The sequence below is a fragment of the Hemiscyllium ocellatum genome, chromosome 2 (genome assembly GCF_020745735.1).
Source record: "Hemiscyllium ocellatum isolate sHemOce1 chromosome 2, sHemOce1.pat.X.cur, whole genome shotgun sequence".
Lineage (NCBI taxonomy): Eukaryota > Metazoa > Chordata > Chondrichthyes > Orectolobiformes > Hemiscylliidae > Hemiscyllium > Hemiscyllium ocellatum.
The window spans coordinates 107,371,999-107,385,561 of record NC_083402.1 but is presented as its reverse complement, the minus strand read 5'-3'; the positions used below and the strand labels follow the sequence as shown (position 1 = coordinate 107,385,561).

At 39.8% G+C, this 13,563-nt stretch overlaps 1 protein-coding gene across 2 annotated transcripts in view; it reads left to right on the top strand.

Moving 5' to 3' along the window:
* LOC132824474 (E3 ubiquitin-protein ligase UHRF1-like) overlaps positions 1 to 13,563 on the top strand; it is a 177,086-nt gene that overhangs the window by 21,534 nt on the left and 141,989 nt on the right. For both annotated transcript variants that reach the window (XM_060839043.1, XM_060839034.1), the window contains one exon: positions 1,099 to 1,353. In XM_060839043.1, coding sequence (XP_060695026.1) covers positions 1,099 to 1,353 — 255 coding nt within the window. The remainder of the gene's footprint in view (positions 1 to 1,098; positions 1,354 to 13,563) is intronic.

Sequence of the window (13,563 nt, the reverse complement as noted above, 5' to 3'; positions counted from 1 at the left end):
ACAGCACAGGGAGCACAGACTGGAAAGCCATCCTTGACTTTCCTAACTGTCTGTATAGCAGTGTATCAGGAAAATGTCGGGCCATTCATTTCCCCGTTCACTGCCAAATCCACTCTGCACTTCCTGCTTCAGGGTGTGTGCAACCGAAGCTCCAGGATAGTCATTAACAGCCAAGCAGTTCAGGCTTCACTTGGTTACGTTTTGGGAATGTGTGCATGGTTTCCTTATGCTGGTTGTGGTGGCAGTGGTAGCACTCCAGGCTAATTTGCTATATTTCATATATGCAGTTCTTTGTCAATCTGCTTGTGGCCCTAATGTTTTTGCCTTGTTGGCACCTGAAGCTAAATGACCCAAAGTAGGCAGACCAACTGAGCATGGGTCAAAATCCCAACGAATGCCCATAATCTGGTAGCTTGTCAAACCAAGTTAAATATTGTGTTCTTGAGGTTTGGTGTTAAATTTGACTATTTGTACTGTGGCTGTTAGTTTCTTGTGAAGATGTGCTGATTTGTCAGCATTGTGCTCGTGGAGCACAAGTCTGCTGTTGGTGTAAATTTGTAGCTGCTTGTTTGGTTGATACGGGTGTTAATGTCAGCTAATAAGATATACTGTAGGTTCTGGAAATCTGACATTAAATCGAAAGTGTTGGATAAACTCATCAGGTCAGGCAGCATCTGCAGAGAGAGAAACGGAGTTAATATTTCAGGTTGACGACAACAGATTAAATTGAGCTGAAATATTAAAGTCATCCCTCCACTGATGCCTCAAGACCTACTGATTATTTCTGACATTTTCTGTTTAATTTAAATGCTGCTGGAAACATGAGTGTGACAATAACTGTTGTTAATAGTAATTTTTTTGGTTTGAAACCAAAGGGATGATGTGAAGTACTTCTTGCATTTAGTGAATTATAACATAAGAACTCAGTTTATTTGCAGGTTATTCCTTAACTGGGAAATGTAAACACAAGTTAACACTGCTGAGTATGTGTTTTGTTCAAGTCATTCCCTTTGAAAGTTAAAATGATGTTCAGCTTTTTGTAATTCTGGTGTAATTTGAACAAGATAATGATTGGAACATTTTTATCCCATTTTTCAGTTGGAAGATGGCCATAGTCTGTTTGATTACAACGTGGGACTGAATGATATCATTCAGCTTTTGATTCGCCAGCCTACTTTGTCTACAGCGAAGAAAAAAGAGAATGAGGTTGAGCTGTCCGACAGTGACTCGGGATGTAGCTCATCGCAGAGTGAATGTGACAAAACCTCTTCCAGTGAAGAAACTAACAAGAAAAATCGTCCAGGAACATCGACTCGATCGTTTCTTATTGATCCAGGCTTTGGGTTGTACAAGGCAAGTTACTATTTAACATGCAAATAATCTAGCTTTCTAGTTTAAAAATCTTAAGCATGATTCAGGGACTGGTGCATTGCACCAATAAACAATGGTAAGTTGATTAATACTTTGTTGAGGACAATCAAACCGACTGCCCAAACCTTATGTCCTTTTCTCAGCAGCGCTTTTTTACCAGGGTGTTTGGAAATGGTAGGAGAAAGGTTGCTGCTGTTAAAGATGGCAGCCTTCTTCCATTCATGCACGTACAGTTGCACCCATGACACTGTGCTATTAGTGGGAGAGAAAATGAACTTTTTCTTTTTGAAAGACCTTTTTGGGTCTGATAAGGCAGTGAAGATAAAATGCAGACATCATGACGTCTCTAGCGTTTTTTTTACATTTTTGTGACAAAGCTTTGGCTTCATTTTGATTCAGACTTCTGACTGAAGCTCACCAAAAGAAAACTTTCATTATGTCCCAGGTTTTGTAGTGTGGTTGCATCTAGAGCAAAGAAGATGTTTTCAGTCAATCTGTGGGATCACCTCAAACTGTCAAATGTTAGGAAACCATTTTGATTCACTGGCACTATACAAAACATCGCTCCAGTTTTGTGCATGTGGAATCAGTGCTGCACTTAGTGATGGTGTTGATCACAAATGCAGCCATTCGGAGTTAACGCTTGAGTTGTTTGATAGCTCTTGTGGGAAATGGGAAGAACATCAAGAGAGATGTGCAAGCTTTTTAATATTGTGGACTATGGATTTGACATGGAGCATTTTATGCGAACTCTTGACTGAAAGGGTTGTGTCCCATTTTCTCAGCACTGAGTCTTTCACCTTGACTGTAGCCTTTAGAGATTACAAATGGATTCACTAATGCATGTATCACTGATAAATGCCATAGTTTGAGTTGTAAGATGTGAGTTAGTTTTAAGCTAAAACTTGGGCTGACATTCAGAAATGTGTTACTCATATCCTGCCCTGTATTTCTTCCCCATTGGATGCAGAACAGGAAAATGAAGCTGCAGTCACAGCTCCAGAATTATGATTTGTAACTTCATTTTTTTTAGCTTAATTTACCTTGGAATTTAAGAGGTTGATCTGTTAATAATCAGTCTTGGCGGGAAAGAAGAGATATGCCATGCAATGATCCTCTAAGGGAGGAAAATATATTAATAGTTCAAAACCTATTTTTTTCAAGAATTAGGATGCCATAGAATTTTATGATGTCTGAACTATCTTTGTCAAGGGATAAGACGCACAAAGTTGGTGGTGTGTTTTTTGTTTGTTTTGGCTACTGCTTTTCCAGATATGCTGCCAAAAAGACAGTATAACAACCCTGCATCTAAACTTTTGAATATAATATATTAACTTGCCAGAGATTTATTAATTATTTTCTCCCCCCTCCTTTGAAACTCTAGCTTGTGCTTGGCTCTAGCTGCACTTGGACTAGGCACCCAATACTACTTTCTCTCAAAATAACGATTCTCCACTGTTGCTTTGGATTAATGACCTGGCAGTGAGTTGGAGAAATTGCAGTTGACTGGGCTTCACATACACTTCCTATCGGGACAAGAATTGAGGACCCAACCCCCGCCCCCCCCCCCCCCCCCCCCCCCCCAAAAAAAAAGAACCCTATGGTAATTTATTGAACTGGAGATGGCTTTGGCTGAGGGGAGAAGAGAGAGAGTATGGTATGGTGGTCTATTTGATGCATGGATGTCACAGGAACCCCAACAGGTGGCAAGAATCCATTTGGAAATAGCAGTTTCCTTCCTATGTTTAACCATCTGAATGCTCTGTGGTTGGTTGTTATACTGCCAATTTAGATAGAGCCTGAGGCATGTGGATTTGGGATTGGAGTGGGGAAGGAGCCTCAAATTTATGGTGTCATGCTACCTAACACGGGTATCAAATATTACATGCTTCAGGTAAGAAGAAATAAAAAAAACTTGGCAAAAGTACAATGGAACTACTTCTGTATCAGTTACATTTTTGACAGCTACGAATGTATGCCAGTTCAAGTTTTGTTTAATTTGTTCATGGGATGTGGGTGTTTTTGGCTAGGCCAGTATTTGCTGCCCATCCCAAATTACCTTGGGAACATGGACAACTGCCTTTTTGATCTGCTGCATTCCTTGGGATGTTGGAAAAGTGTGAAAGGGAGAGGTAAATGGGTGGATGATTGGACTGCAGCATGCAAGCATAATTCAATTTTTGTTTTAAGATAATACATTCAGTGCTTACTTTAAAACTTCAATTTTTTATTTTGACCTCAGAGTTGGTATAATGCGTTTTTATAATGTGATATGTTTACATAGCGATGATATTTTGAAAAAGCTGACACTGTTTTGTTTGCAAATGTTATGTGCCACTTTGGATTGGCATTTCAGACTAGGAAGTACTTAGATTACGAAGGAAAAAGGAAATAATTGTTTCCAGGAGGGGTGTGGGGTTTTAAGAGAAAAGGAAGGGAGGGAGTAGAAAGAACTATGAGGGCAGCATACAGAGAATCAGAGACAGGAAGACAGTCGGGATGGGCAGGAGAGAATGACTGTTACCAATTTGGGAGTTTCGCTTTTTTTGTAGAAGGGTCAGTTTTAATAGAAAATTACATAGAGTGGTGAGAAGAGGGCTGCTTTACCTGAATCAGTTTTGTTCCTCGATTTGAGGCAGGTAGCACAAAATATTCGTGTGCGTTTTGGACTTGGCTGAGTCAAAGACTTTGGTGATTGACAGGGAGGCAGATCTGCATGACAGGGGAAATGTCAGAAATTCCTCAGAATGCCAGATACCCAGGAAACCAAGATGGCAATTCATTTTAACTAGCCTAACACAAGGCTGACACCATCACCAAATCAAATTTTAAAGAATCTAAAACCTAATGCTGTAACAATTTTTAAGCAGTTATCGTGTGCGTGATCCTTGATGAAATGTGTGAATACATTTTGAGCCTAGTTGTGATGTTTGTCTTCTAATCTGGCCTGTCAAATTATTCACAGCCAGAAACAGGCTGTTTTGACCAACATGGATGTTCCTGTGTTTGTGATCCTCCCATCCCTTTTTATGTAACCCTATTAAAACATCATGTTATATACTAATGACCTTCCCCATAAATGCAATTACCCCATTTGTTTCAGTGACTGGGGATGATGTATCTGATGTTTTGGCTGAATTTCCTGTAAGATGATGAGCGTGAATCTGATATTTTTCCTGTTTCTGGTCTCGCCCACATTTTCTCTGTCTACCCTCTCAAATCCTTTTGTAGCTTTGAAGGCCGAGCAGGTTACATCTCAGTTTTCCCTTTGGCAAAGAAAAACGTTAGAGGTCTACTGCACAGAAAATAGCCCTACAGTCCATTGAGTCTATGCCAATCAAAAACAACCACCTAACTATTCTAATCCCATTTTCGAGCATTTGGCCCATAGCCTTGTATACCTTGGCAGTGCAAGTGCATATCCAAATACTTCTTAAATATTATGAGTGTTTCTGCCTCTACCACCATTATAGGCAGAGAGTTCCAGATTTCCACCACCCTCTGGGTGAAAAGAATTCTTCCAGTCTCCTTTACACCTCCTACCCCTTAACTTGAATCTGTGCCCCAGTCATGTTTATTTTATCTAAGTCCCTCATAACTTCTTTTAAGCTTTATTGTCATATGTCCATTAATGAATACAGTGAAAAATTTATAAATAGTCACTTACAGCATCATATGCACAAACCATCTACATACAGCTTCTTCAGGTAGAAGATCTTAGAGAAATAATAAGTCCAGTGTTGCTGAAATAGAAGCTCAGAATGATGGTATTTCAACCCGAACATGCTCCCACCCAGCCTCCAGTCCGCACCGGGCCTCGGCTCTAGACTGCGCCATACTTCACCTCTGGTTCGTGATACTGGGAGATTGCTCTGGAATCACATTGAGACTGGGAGTCCACGTTGAAGCCATATCAGACCGAGAAACTGCCATGTACTGCTGTAGGGCTACCATGCCAGGCTGAGAGGACCCATTGTTGAGTCTACACTCAGGCCAGGAGTCGACCATAGCCTGAAGAGGAGGAGGAAGAGAAGAACACAGAAAGAAAAATAACAGGCGACGCAGATGAGCTTTGGCTGAAACATCCTGCTCTGCCGCCATCTTGGATTGGGCTTTCAAATGTCTCAATTACGACCACCTCAGTCTCCTTTGCTCCAAAGAAAACAATTCCAGTCTATCCAATCTCTCTCCATAACTAAAACTCTCCAGACCAGGAAACATCCTTGTATATCTCCTGCACCCTCTCCAGTGTAATCACATCTCTCCTACAATGTGGATTCCAGAACTACACACAATACTCCCAACTGTTGCCGAACCAATGTAATTTACAGTTCCAAAATAACACCCCTCCACTTTAACCTCTGTTTCTTGACCAAGAAAGGCAAATATCCCATGTATTTTTTTTAACCGCTTGTCCTGACACCTTAAGGGACCAGTGGACATGCACATATAGTTCCCTCCGATCCTAGTTGCTTCCTAGGGTCCTAGCATTCATCATTTATTTCCTTGCCTTGTTTGTTCTGCCTGAGTGTAACACCTCACATTTATCGAGATTAAATTTCATTTGCACTGATCAGCCCATCTGACTAACCCATCTATATATACTCCTGTAATCTCAGGCTATCCTCACAATTTTACCCCTTCTCCAATTTTCATGTCATCAGCAAACTTACTGATCACTCTTCTTACATTCAAGCCTAAATCATGTAAATATAACAGAAATAGTAATGGCCCCAACACTGATTCCTGTGGGACCCTCCTGAACACAGGTTTCCAGTTTCAGAATCATCACTTGACCATTACCTAATTTTTTTTTTGTGCCAATTCTGGATCCAATTAGCCAAATCTCCTTGGATCCCATGGGATCTTAAATTTGCAAGGGACAAGTTCAGTTTTTCAGTTATTCTCTCAGTTCGTCGAGTAAATTTTTCTTGTACCTTCTCCAGTGCCTCTATATATCTTTGATTGGAGACCAGAACTATTCACAGTACTCTCAAGTGTCCTTTAACTAAAATTTTATACAAGCCTTTTTTTGATTTTAAGTTCTTCCTTCTAAAAATGATTATTTTGATTTTTAAATGATAGAGTGATCAGTGTGTCCTGATGTTCTAACATGTTAAATTTAACTCACTGACTTCACTATTAACTCAGGGTCTCAAGCCTGTTCATTCTCAAGCACTCCCTCCAGGACAAGAGGGTGTAGGTACAGGCAAGCAAAAGCTAACAAGATTTGGATGTTGGCTTTTGGACATTTTCACATTGAGTGTCATTAACATACAGAATGGACATCTGAGTAGTGGAAATTAAACTCCCAGGATTGTGAAGAAACTGTTGGACACTACAGTAACAGAACTGTAGTGAACTGTAGTGTCTGCTTGAGCTAAAATGACTGAGTGCAGATTCTGAAAAACATTTTTTTGAATGTTTGAATTGTTTGGACAGGGGAGATGTGCAAAAGGAAGCTGCATTGTTTTATTAATCAGAAATCCATTTTGGTTTGCATTTTCTTTCGCTGTATTTCTTGATTTTGAGCCAAGGGAAATGTAATGAAATAGGTAGTCTGACCTTATTGATAACCCCAGTATTATTTCTCTGCTTTGCCTTCACTGATGCAGTCACTGTTAAACTCATTATTATCGAAAGTGCTGGGCCATCAGAGCCTAGCAAACTGCATGTTTCCCTGCCATCCATCACCACCGATTCTGCCAAGCGCCAGGGGCTGATTGCAAAACATTTCCATTCCACTGGCATTTGTGCCCTTCCCTTTTTGGCTTAAGTCTAGTCTTAGACCAGTAAACTGCCCAAGACTTTCATGGTTTCACAAGTCGCTGTCTTTTTCTTAAATTCTGTTGTTTCCACTCTTTATGTATGCTCCCTGTCCCTAATCTATTTTTGCCACCACTCACCTCCACCTCATACTTGGGTGAGAATTCAGACTAGACAGAGGTCATAAAACATTGCGCTCTGTGCAGTCAATAAAGGAGTATATCAGTGTTGTTAGAGTCTGTTCTATCCATTGTGGTTACTAGCACACCACATATATTTGATTTAAACACACCAGTGGAAATATTTTTGTAAAAATATTGATCCCTGAAGCAGTTTTGATTTGCTTTTATTAAGTAGTGGATTTGGAGCTTGTCAAAACTGGATGACTCCACAGCTGTTTTGAAGTCAGGCTTCCTACCATTTCATAATGCAACTATTTAGACCATGAGCCCAGAAGATGTGGGCCCATTCAGCCCATCAATCCTATTCAACCATTTGTTGATATCATGGCTGATCTGATAATCCTTAACTCCACTTTCCTGCCAGTTTCACCATAATTCTTGATTCTATTACTAATTAAAGATCTGTCTATCTCAGCCTTGATATACTTAAAGACCCAGCCTCAACTGCTCACTTTGGTAAATAATTCCACACATTCACCACCCCTGAGAGAAGAAATTATCCCTCACCTCTAGCCTAACTGTGTGACCCCTTATTCTAAGATAGTGCACTCTGGTCCTAGGCTCTCCCACAAAAGGAAACACCCTCTGGACAGCTATCTGTCAACCTCTCTTAGAATCTTGTATGTTTTACTAAGGTCAGCTCTCATTATTCTAACCTTTAACCCACTCAAACTTTCTCAACAAGAAAATCTCTCCATACCTGAGATGAACCTGGTGAACCTTCTCTGGACAGACTCCAGTGCCAGTATATATTACCTTCGATCAGGGGACTAAAACCATTCACAGTATTCTATTTGTGACCTAACTGATAGTAAGGTCAGTTTTAGTAAGATCTCACTATTTTTATACTTCATTCTTTTTGCAATAAAGGTCAACATTCCATTTGTCTTGCCTGTTAAAATTGTACTCTACCTTGTAGGCACAATGACCCTAAATTCCTCTGTGATGCAGTGTTCTACAATCTTTCTCTATTTAAATAATATTCAGCTCCTCTCTTTTTCCTGCCAAGCTTTGACCACTTAGTTAACCTACCTGTTTCCTTCTGTTGGCTCAGTTGGTTGGTTGGATGGCTGGTTTGTGATGCTGAGTGATGTGAACAGTTCAATTCCTACACTAGCTGAGCTTATCATGAAGGACTGTCCATCTTGTCCTCTCTCCTAGCCTGAGGTATGGTGACCATCAGTTAAACCATCACTAGTCAGCTCTCTAATAAAAGAGCACCCTTATGGTATGGTAGGACTTTAATGACTTTACCTTTTACTGGTTTGTGTCTCCTTCGTCTTCTTGTATGAAAGTATTTTGCATGACAGTTTTCAAGTTCTCTGGGATCTTTCCAGAATCTAAGGATTCATGGAAATTTATGACAGTGCAACCAAAGTCTTGCAGATCTTTTCCCATTCTTGCTAGAAAGCAACCCATGTGATTCATGGGATATAGTGGCCTTACGTTTTCTCTAGTGATAGTCATTGTATTTATTTCTTCTCTCCATTTGCACCTTGATTGTTCATTGTTTTTGGAATGCTATTGTTTTCTTCTACTGTGGCAACTGATGCAAAGTATTTAATTAAATCATGTGCCATTTCTTGTTCGCTATTATTCCCCATTCTCCCCAGCCTAGTTCTGTAAGAAGTTTACATTCGTTTTCTTCTCTCTCTCTTTTAATATACAGTGTATTTTTTTTTAAAAATCTCTTGCAATTCATTTTGATATTATTTGTTAGTTTACTATTGTTTTTGGTAATTTTTTGTTGGCTTTTAAAACTCTTCCAGTTCTCTAGTTTATCACTAACTTTGCCTCATTGAATGTTTGTGTTTTAATTTCATACAGTCCTTAACTTGCTTGATTAACCATGATTTATTTATATCTTCCGTAGAACCCTCCTTGCTCACTGGAATATATCCTTGTTGCGAACTAGTTTCTGAATTGTCTACTGTTGTTACTCAACTGTCTTCTGCTGTAACCACTGTCCAAGCCCACTCCAGCCAGTTCTGCCCTCATTCCATTATAATTTCCCTTGTTTGAGTTTAGCACAATTTTTCCAACACACATTTCTCACACTAACCGAATGCTAAATTCAAACATGTTATGGTCACTGTTTCCTTGGATACCTTTCATTGAGTAAACCTGCCTCATTACATGTTGCTTTGTCCTTCCATGAGTCATGTGACTTGTTGAGGGAAAGAGAATTCTAGTTGTCTTGTTTTATAGTCATTTGGAAATTGAGTCAGATTAACTATCACTAATTTCCACTTTGGTTTAACTTTATTATTAAGTAAATGTACCATTTCAATCTTTGCGTTCTACCCAAACTTTTGATGTAATTTCCCCTGATTTTGGTTTCAGCTGTTAGAAGTTCTTTGTTAAAGTTATTTTGTTAATCAATCATACTTAATTTCGCATTCATGTAATGCTGTCCTTTTACAGTTAAAGAAGTTCTTAGCGATAGTATATTCCCAATTTTACATGGTATGCAGTAGTATTCTTTATGGCATGCTAAAAGCAAAGGAATCTAGATTACTTACAGTGTGGAAACAGGCCCATCGGCCCAACAAGTCCACACCGACCCGCCGAAGCGCAACCCACCCATACATTTACCCATTACCTAACACTACGGGCAATTTAGCATGGCCAATTCACCTGACCCGCACATCTTTGTGACTGTGGGAGGAAACCGGAGCACCCGGAGGAAACCCACGCAGACACGGGGAGAACGTGCAAACTCCACACAGTCAGTCACCTGAGGCGGGAAATGAACCCGGGTCTCTGGCGCTGTGAGGCAGCAGTGCTAACCACTGTGCCACCGTGCCGCCCACCATCATTTTCACTTTGTAAATGGTGATAGAGTCAGACATTTACCTCTTTTGAGAAGCAAATTTGAATATCTTGATAGCTACTGGGTTCCATGAGGTACAGATTCCTCAAGGAAAACTACCAATGGGAGGAAAGAGCAAGTGAGGAGAGCAACTAATGCATTCTGGACTGTTGTTACTTTCTGGGCAGAAAATCAGAATGCACCTATCTTGTGGCTCAATCATTTTTGAGCATTGCTCCTATTTCACAAGAGGAAATCCTTTACAAATGGTGTCTGGTATTCTGCTCCATGCTGTTTTCCTTTCAGATGCATCGTTTAGACTCCTCTTCGAGTATGATACATATGGCAGTTTTATGCATTGCAAAATCTTGTAAAATAAGTATCAACATTTCAAAATTTTCAGGGAACATGTTCTATTAGCTAGAGAATTTGGAAATGAAATCCCATCATCAATACTCCCTTTAATTTGTTTATTGGTGCAAGGGTTAGTGTGGCTAGTGTGTGGCACCACTTCTGAAATCAAAAGTCAATGCATCAGCATGCCAATGGACATGCATGGAACCTTGGAGTAGCCACACAGCTTAGAGAGGTGTTGTTCACTGCATTTTGCTATAGTTGTAAGTAGAACTCATTCTTGTAATTTCTGTCGTTACTGTAGTGAATAGACTTAAAAAAGGTAATTTTTGGCTGTAAAGCTATGAAACATCAAATGCTCGTGAAAACCAATACATAAATGCAAATCCTTGTTTCTAAAAGACAATATGAGAAAATCAGCAATTATTCTTGCTGTAAGGTTTCATTAATGAATTCAATTTGTCTCTTGAATAATTTCAGAATACAACTTCCAACAGTATACTTTGAACTCCAGACTTCAGCAGTAATCTAAACAGCGTCATGCTCATCCATTTTGTGCACAAGAGCACAAGCCAGCAAATAAGATCAGGTGTGATTAGTAATAGACTCCAGGTTTCTAAGGATACGCAGGGCTGTATTAATAGGATGGAAAGATGGTATTGAGGTGGATGATCAGTTGTGATCCAGGATGGTAGAGCAGGCTTGATTGACCTACATCTGCTCCTATCCTTAGCAAACATGTTATGAAATTGGAAAGGACCCTCATTGTTTATTCTATGTGGCTGTTCCATTATGAAATTATTCATCATTCAGTATGTAAAACTACAGACGGTTTGTTTCACTCATCCTGGTCCTGGTGAAGTTATTGTGGCTGATATTTCTAAATTTCGTGTAAATGTTGTACAGTACTGACACCGGCATACCAAGATGACTGATCACCCAGTTTCGTGAGAAGACAAGAACGTAATGTTCACAAAGCCATGATGCTATTCCTTGGTTCTCTGCCTCTGCCTGTTACTTGTTCTTACCGTTGAGTAATGTATTATTTTCTTCAAATTGTTGCTTACTGGAGCCAGGCATTTTGCAACACCTGTGTAATAATTTTGGCATAAGAACAGTAATTACTGGAGAAACTCAGCAGGGCTGGCAGCATCTTTGGAGGGAGAAACCGTTAACATTTTGTGTCCAAAATGACACTTACTCCTGAAGCTGGGAGACCAGCATTTATTGTCCACTTGTAATGTCCCAGAGGGCACTTCAGAATCAAGAGCACTGCTATAGGTCTGGAGTCGCATGTAGGCAAGACCAGATAAGGATTTCAGATCATCTTCCCTTAAGAACATAATTTAACCACATGGGATTTTCTGACAATTAATAGTGGTTTTACGGTGATCATTAGACTCTTATTTCCAGATTTCATTTTATTCAATGCAAGTTCTACCATCTACCAGGATTCCCCAGAACATTACCTGGATCTCTGGATTAATAGTCTAATGATAGTAATGCTAGGCCATAGCCTATCTAACTGAGGTTAATCAAAAATGTTGAACTGTATTTAATTTTTGCTCATTTTTAATGGTGATTTCAGGTTTCTACATCTGTGTGATTGCTTTTGTTTGTCAAAAATCACCAGCCTCTATTATGCTGTACATAATTGAAGTCTGCTTTATAAGTTTCAAGGTTCAGTCATGCTTTTTTTTGTGAATCCCTTTCAGGGTTGGATCTATTTGTGAGCTCCTCAATTTCAATTTTCATTTTAGAAAACAACTGCATTGCAGAGGAAATTGTTCGTGAAGAACCAATTGATTGCTAAACGTGTATTAGGAATTTTTAACCCACTTATTGCAGTCTATCCGCAACAAGCATCCCATTGCCTTAAGTGCTGTACTAAAAAATTACAGTGGCAAAGCTGCTTCACCGTAATCCTCTGCCCAGGGAATCTGCCAAAGGAAGAGAGAAATTTCATCTTATAAACCAAATTAATTGAGCCACTGTTGAGACTTGATGCAAGCTATTCTGATATCCCACTGGTTTATTGAGCTTTCATGTCTTTACCTGCCTTAGCTATGAGAGTGAATGTGCCATTGGGTCTAACTTACAGGGAAAAATCTAGAAAGACCTGCCCGCTGGCAATTGTTTCTCTCATCCCTGACACATTTTATATGGGAACTGGATGTCAAGGGTAATTGCTTTCCCCTTGCCTCTTGAAATCAGCTTTTTTTGTCTCTGTTTGTTTGGTTCAAGGCTGTAATGTATTCATGAAGTTAGTAGCTATGGTGCAAGCAAACACAGTAGTTTGTGATTGTCTTGAGTGTGGCCAGGTAGTATTGTGTCATCAAACCACTTTATACCACAGGGGTGAGTGAGAGTAGACTGATTGGGTGGTAGGAGGTATGAGTGGTTTTTTTTTGGATGCAGTCATTTTCTGCATTGCCAGGTGATTGCCAGTGTTGTGCCTGTACTGCATTGGCTTGGTTAGGAACCTGACTGGTCCTAGAACACAAGTCTTCAGCACCACTGACGACCTCTCAGCATTTACTACATCTAGTGTTGTCAGCTATTTCTTGAAATCGTGTAGAGGAAATTGTATTGGCTGAAATCTGGCATCCTTGCTGGCGGAGACCAAATGGATCATTTACTTGGCATTTCTGCTTGAAGATCACTACAAGTACTTCAACCTTAACTTTTACACTAATGTGCTAGGATTCTGCTTTCATTAAGGGAGGGGAATTTTAAAAATTTTATACACTCATGGGGTATGAACATTGCTGGCTGGGCCAGCATTTATTGCCCATCCTTAGTTGCCATTGAGAAAGTGATGGCGAGCTGCTGCCTTGAACCACTATAGTCCATGTATTCATGCAGCCTTCTCATGCTGTAGATATTCAATTGTACATGATCATTCACAACTAACTGCAGAAGGCTGCATTCAGATTTGCAATGTTCTGAATGTTCTGGGATTGGTGATCTCTACCTATAGAATGTTACTTGTGCTGTTAAACATGTAGTCCATGTGTGGAAAGCTCCTTTTCTTTTCCCTAGAAGTAGCAAGTGAGCACAATTTGGATGTGGGGTTTG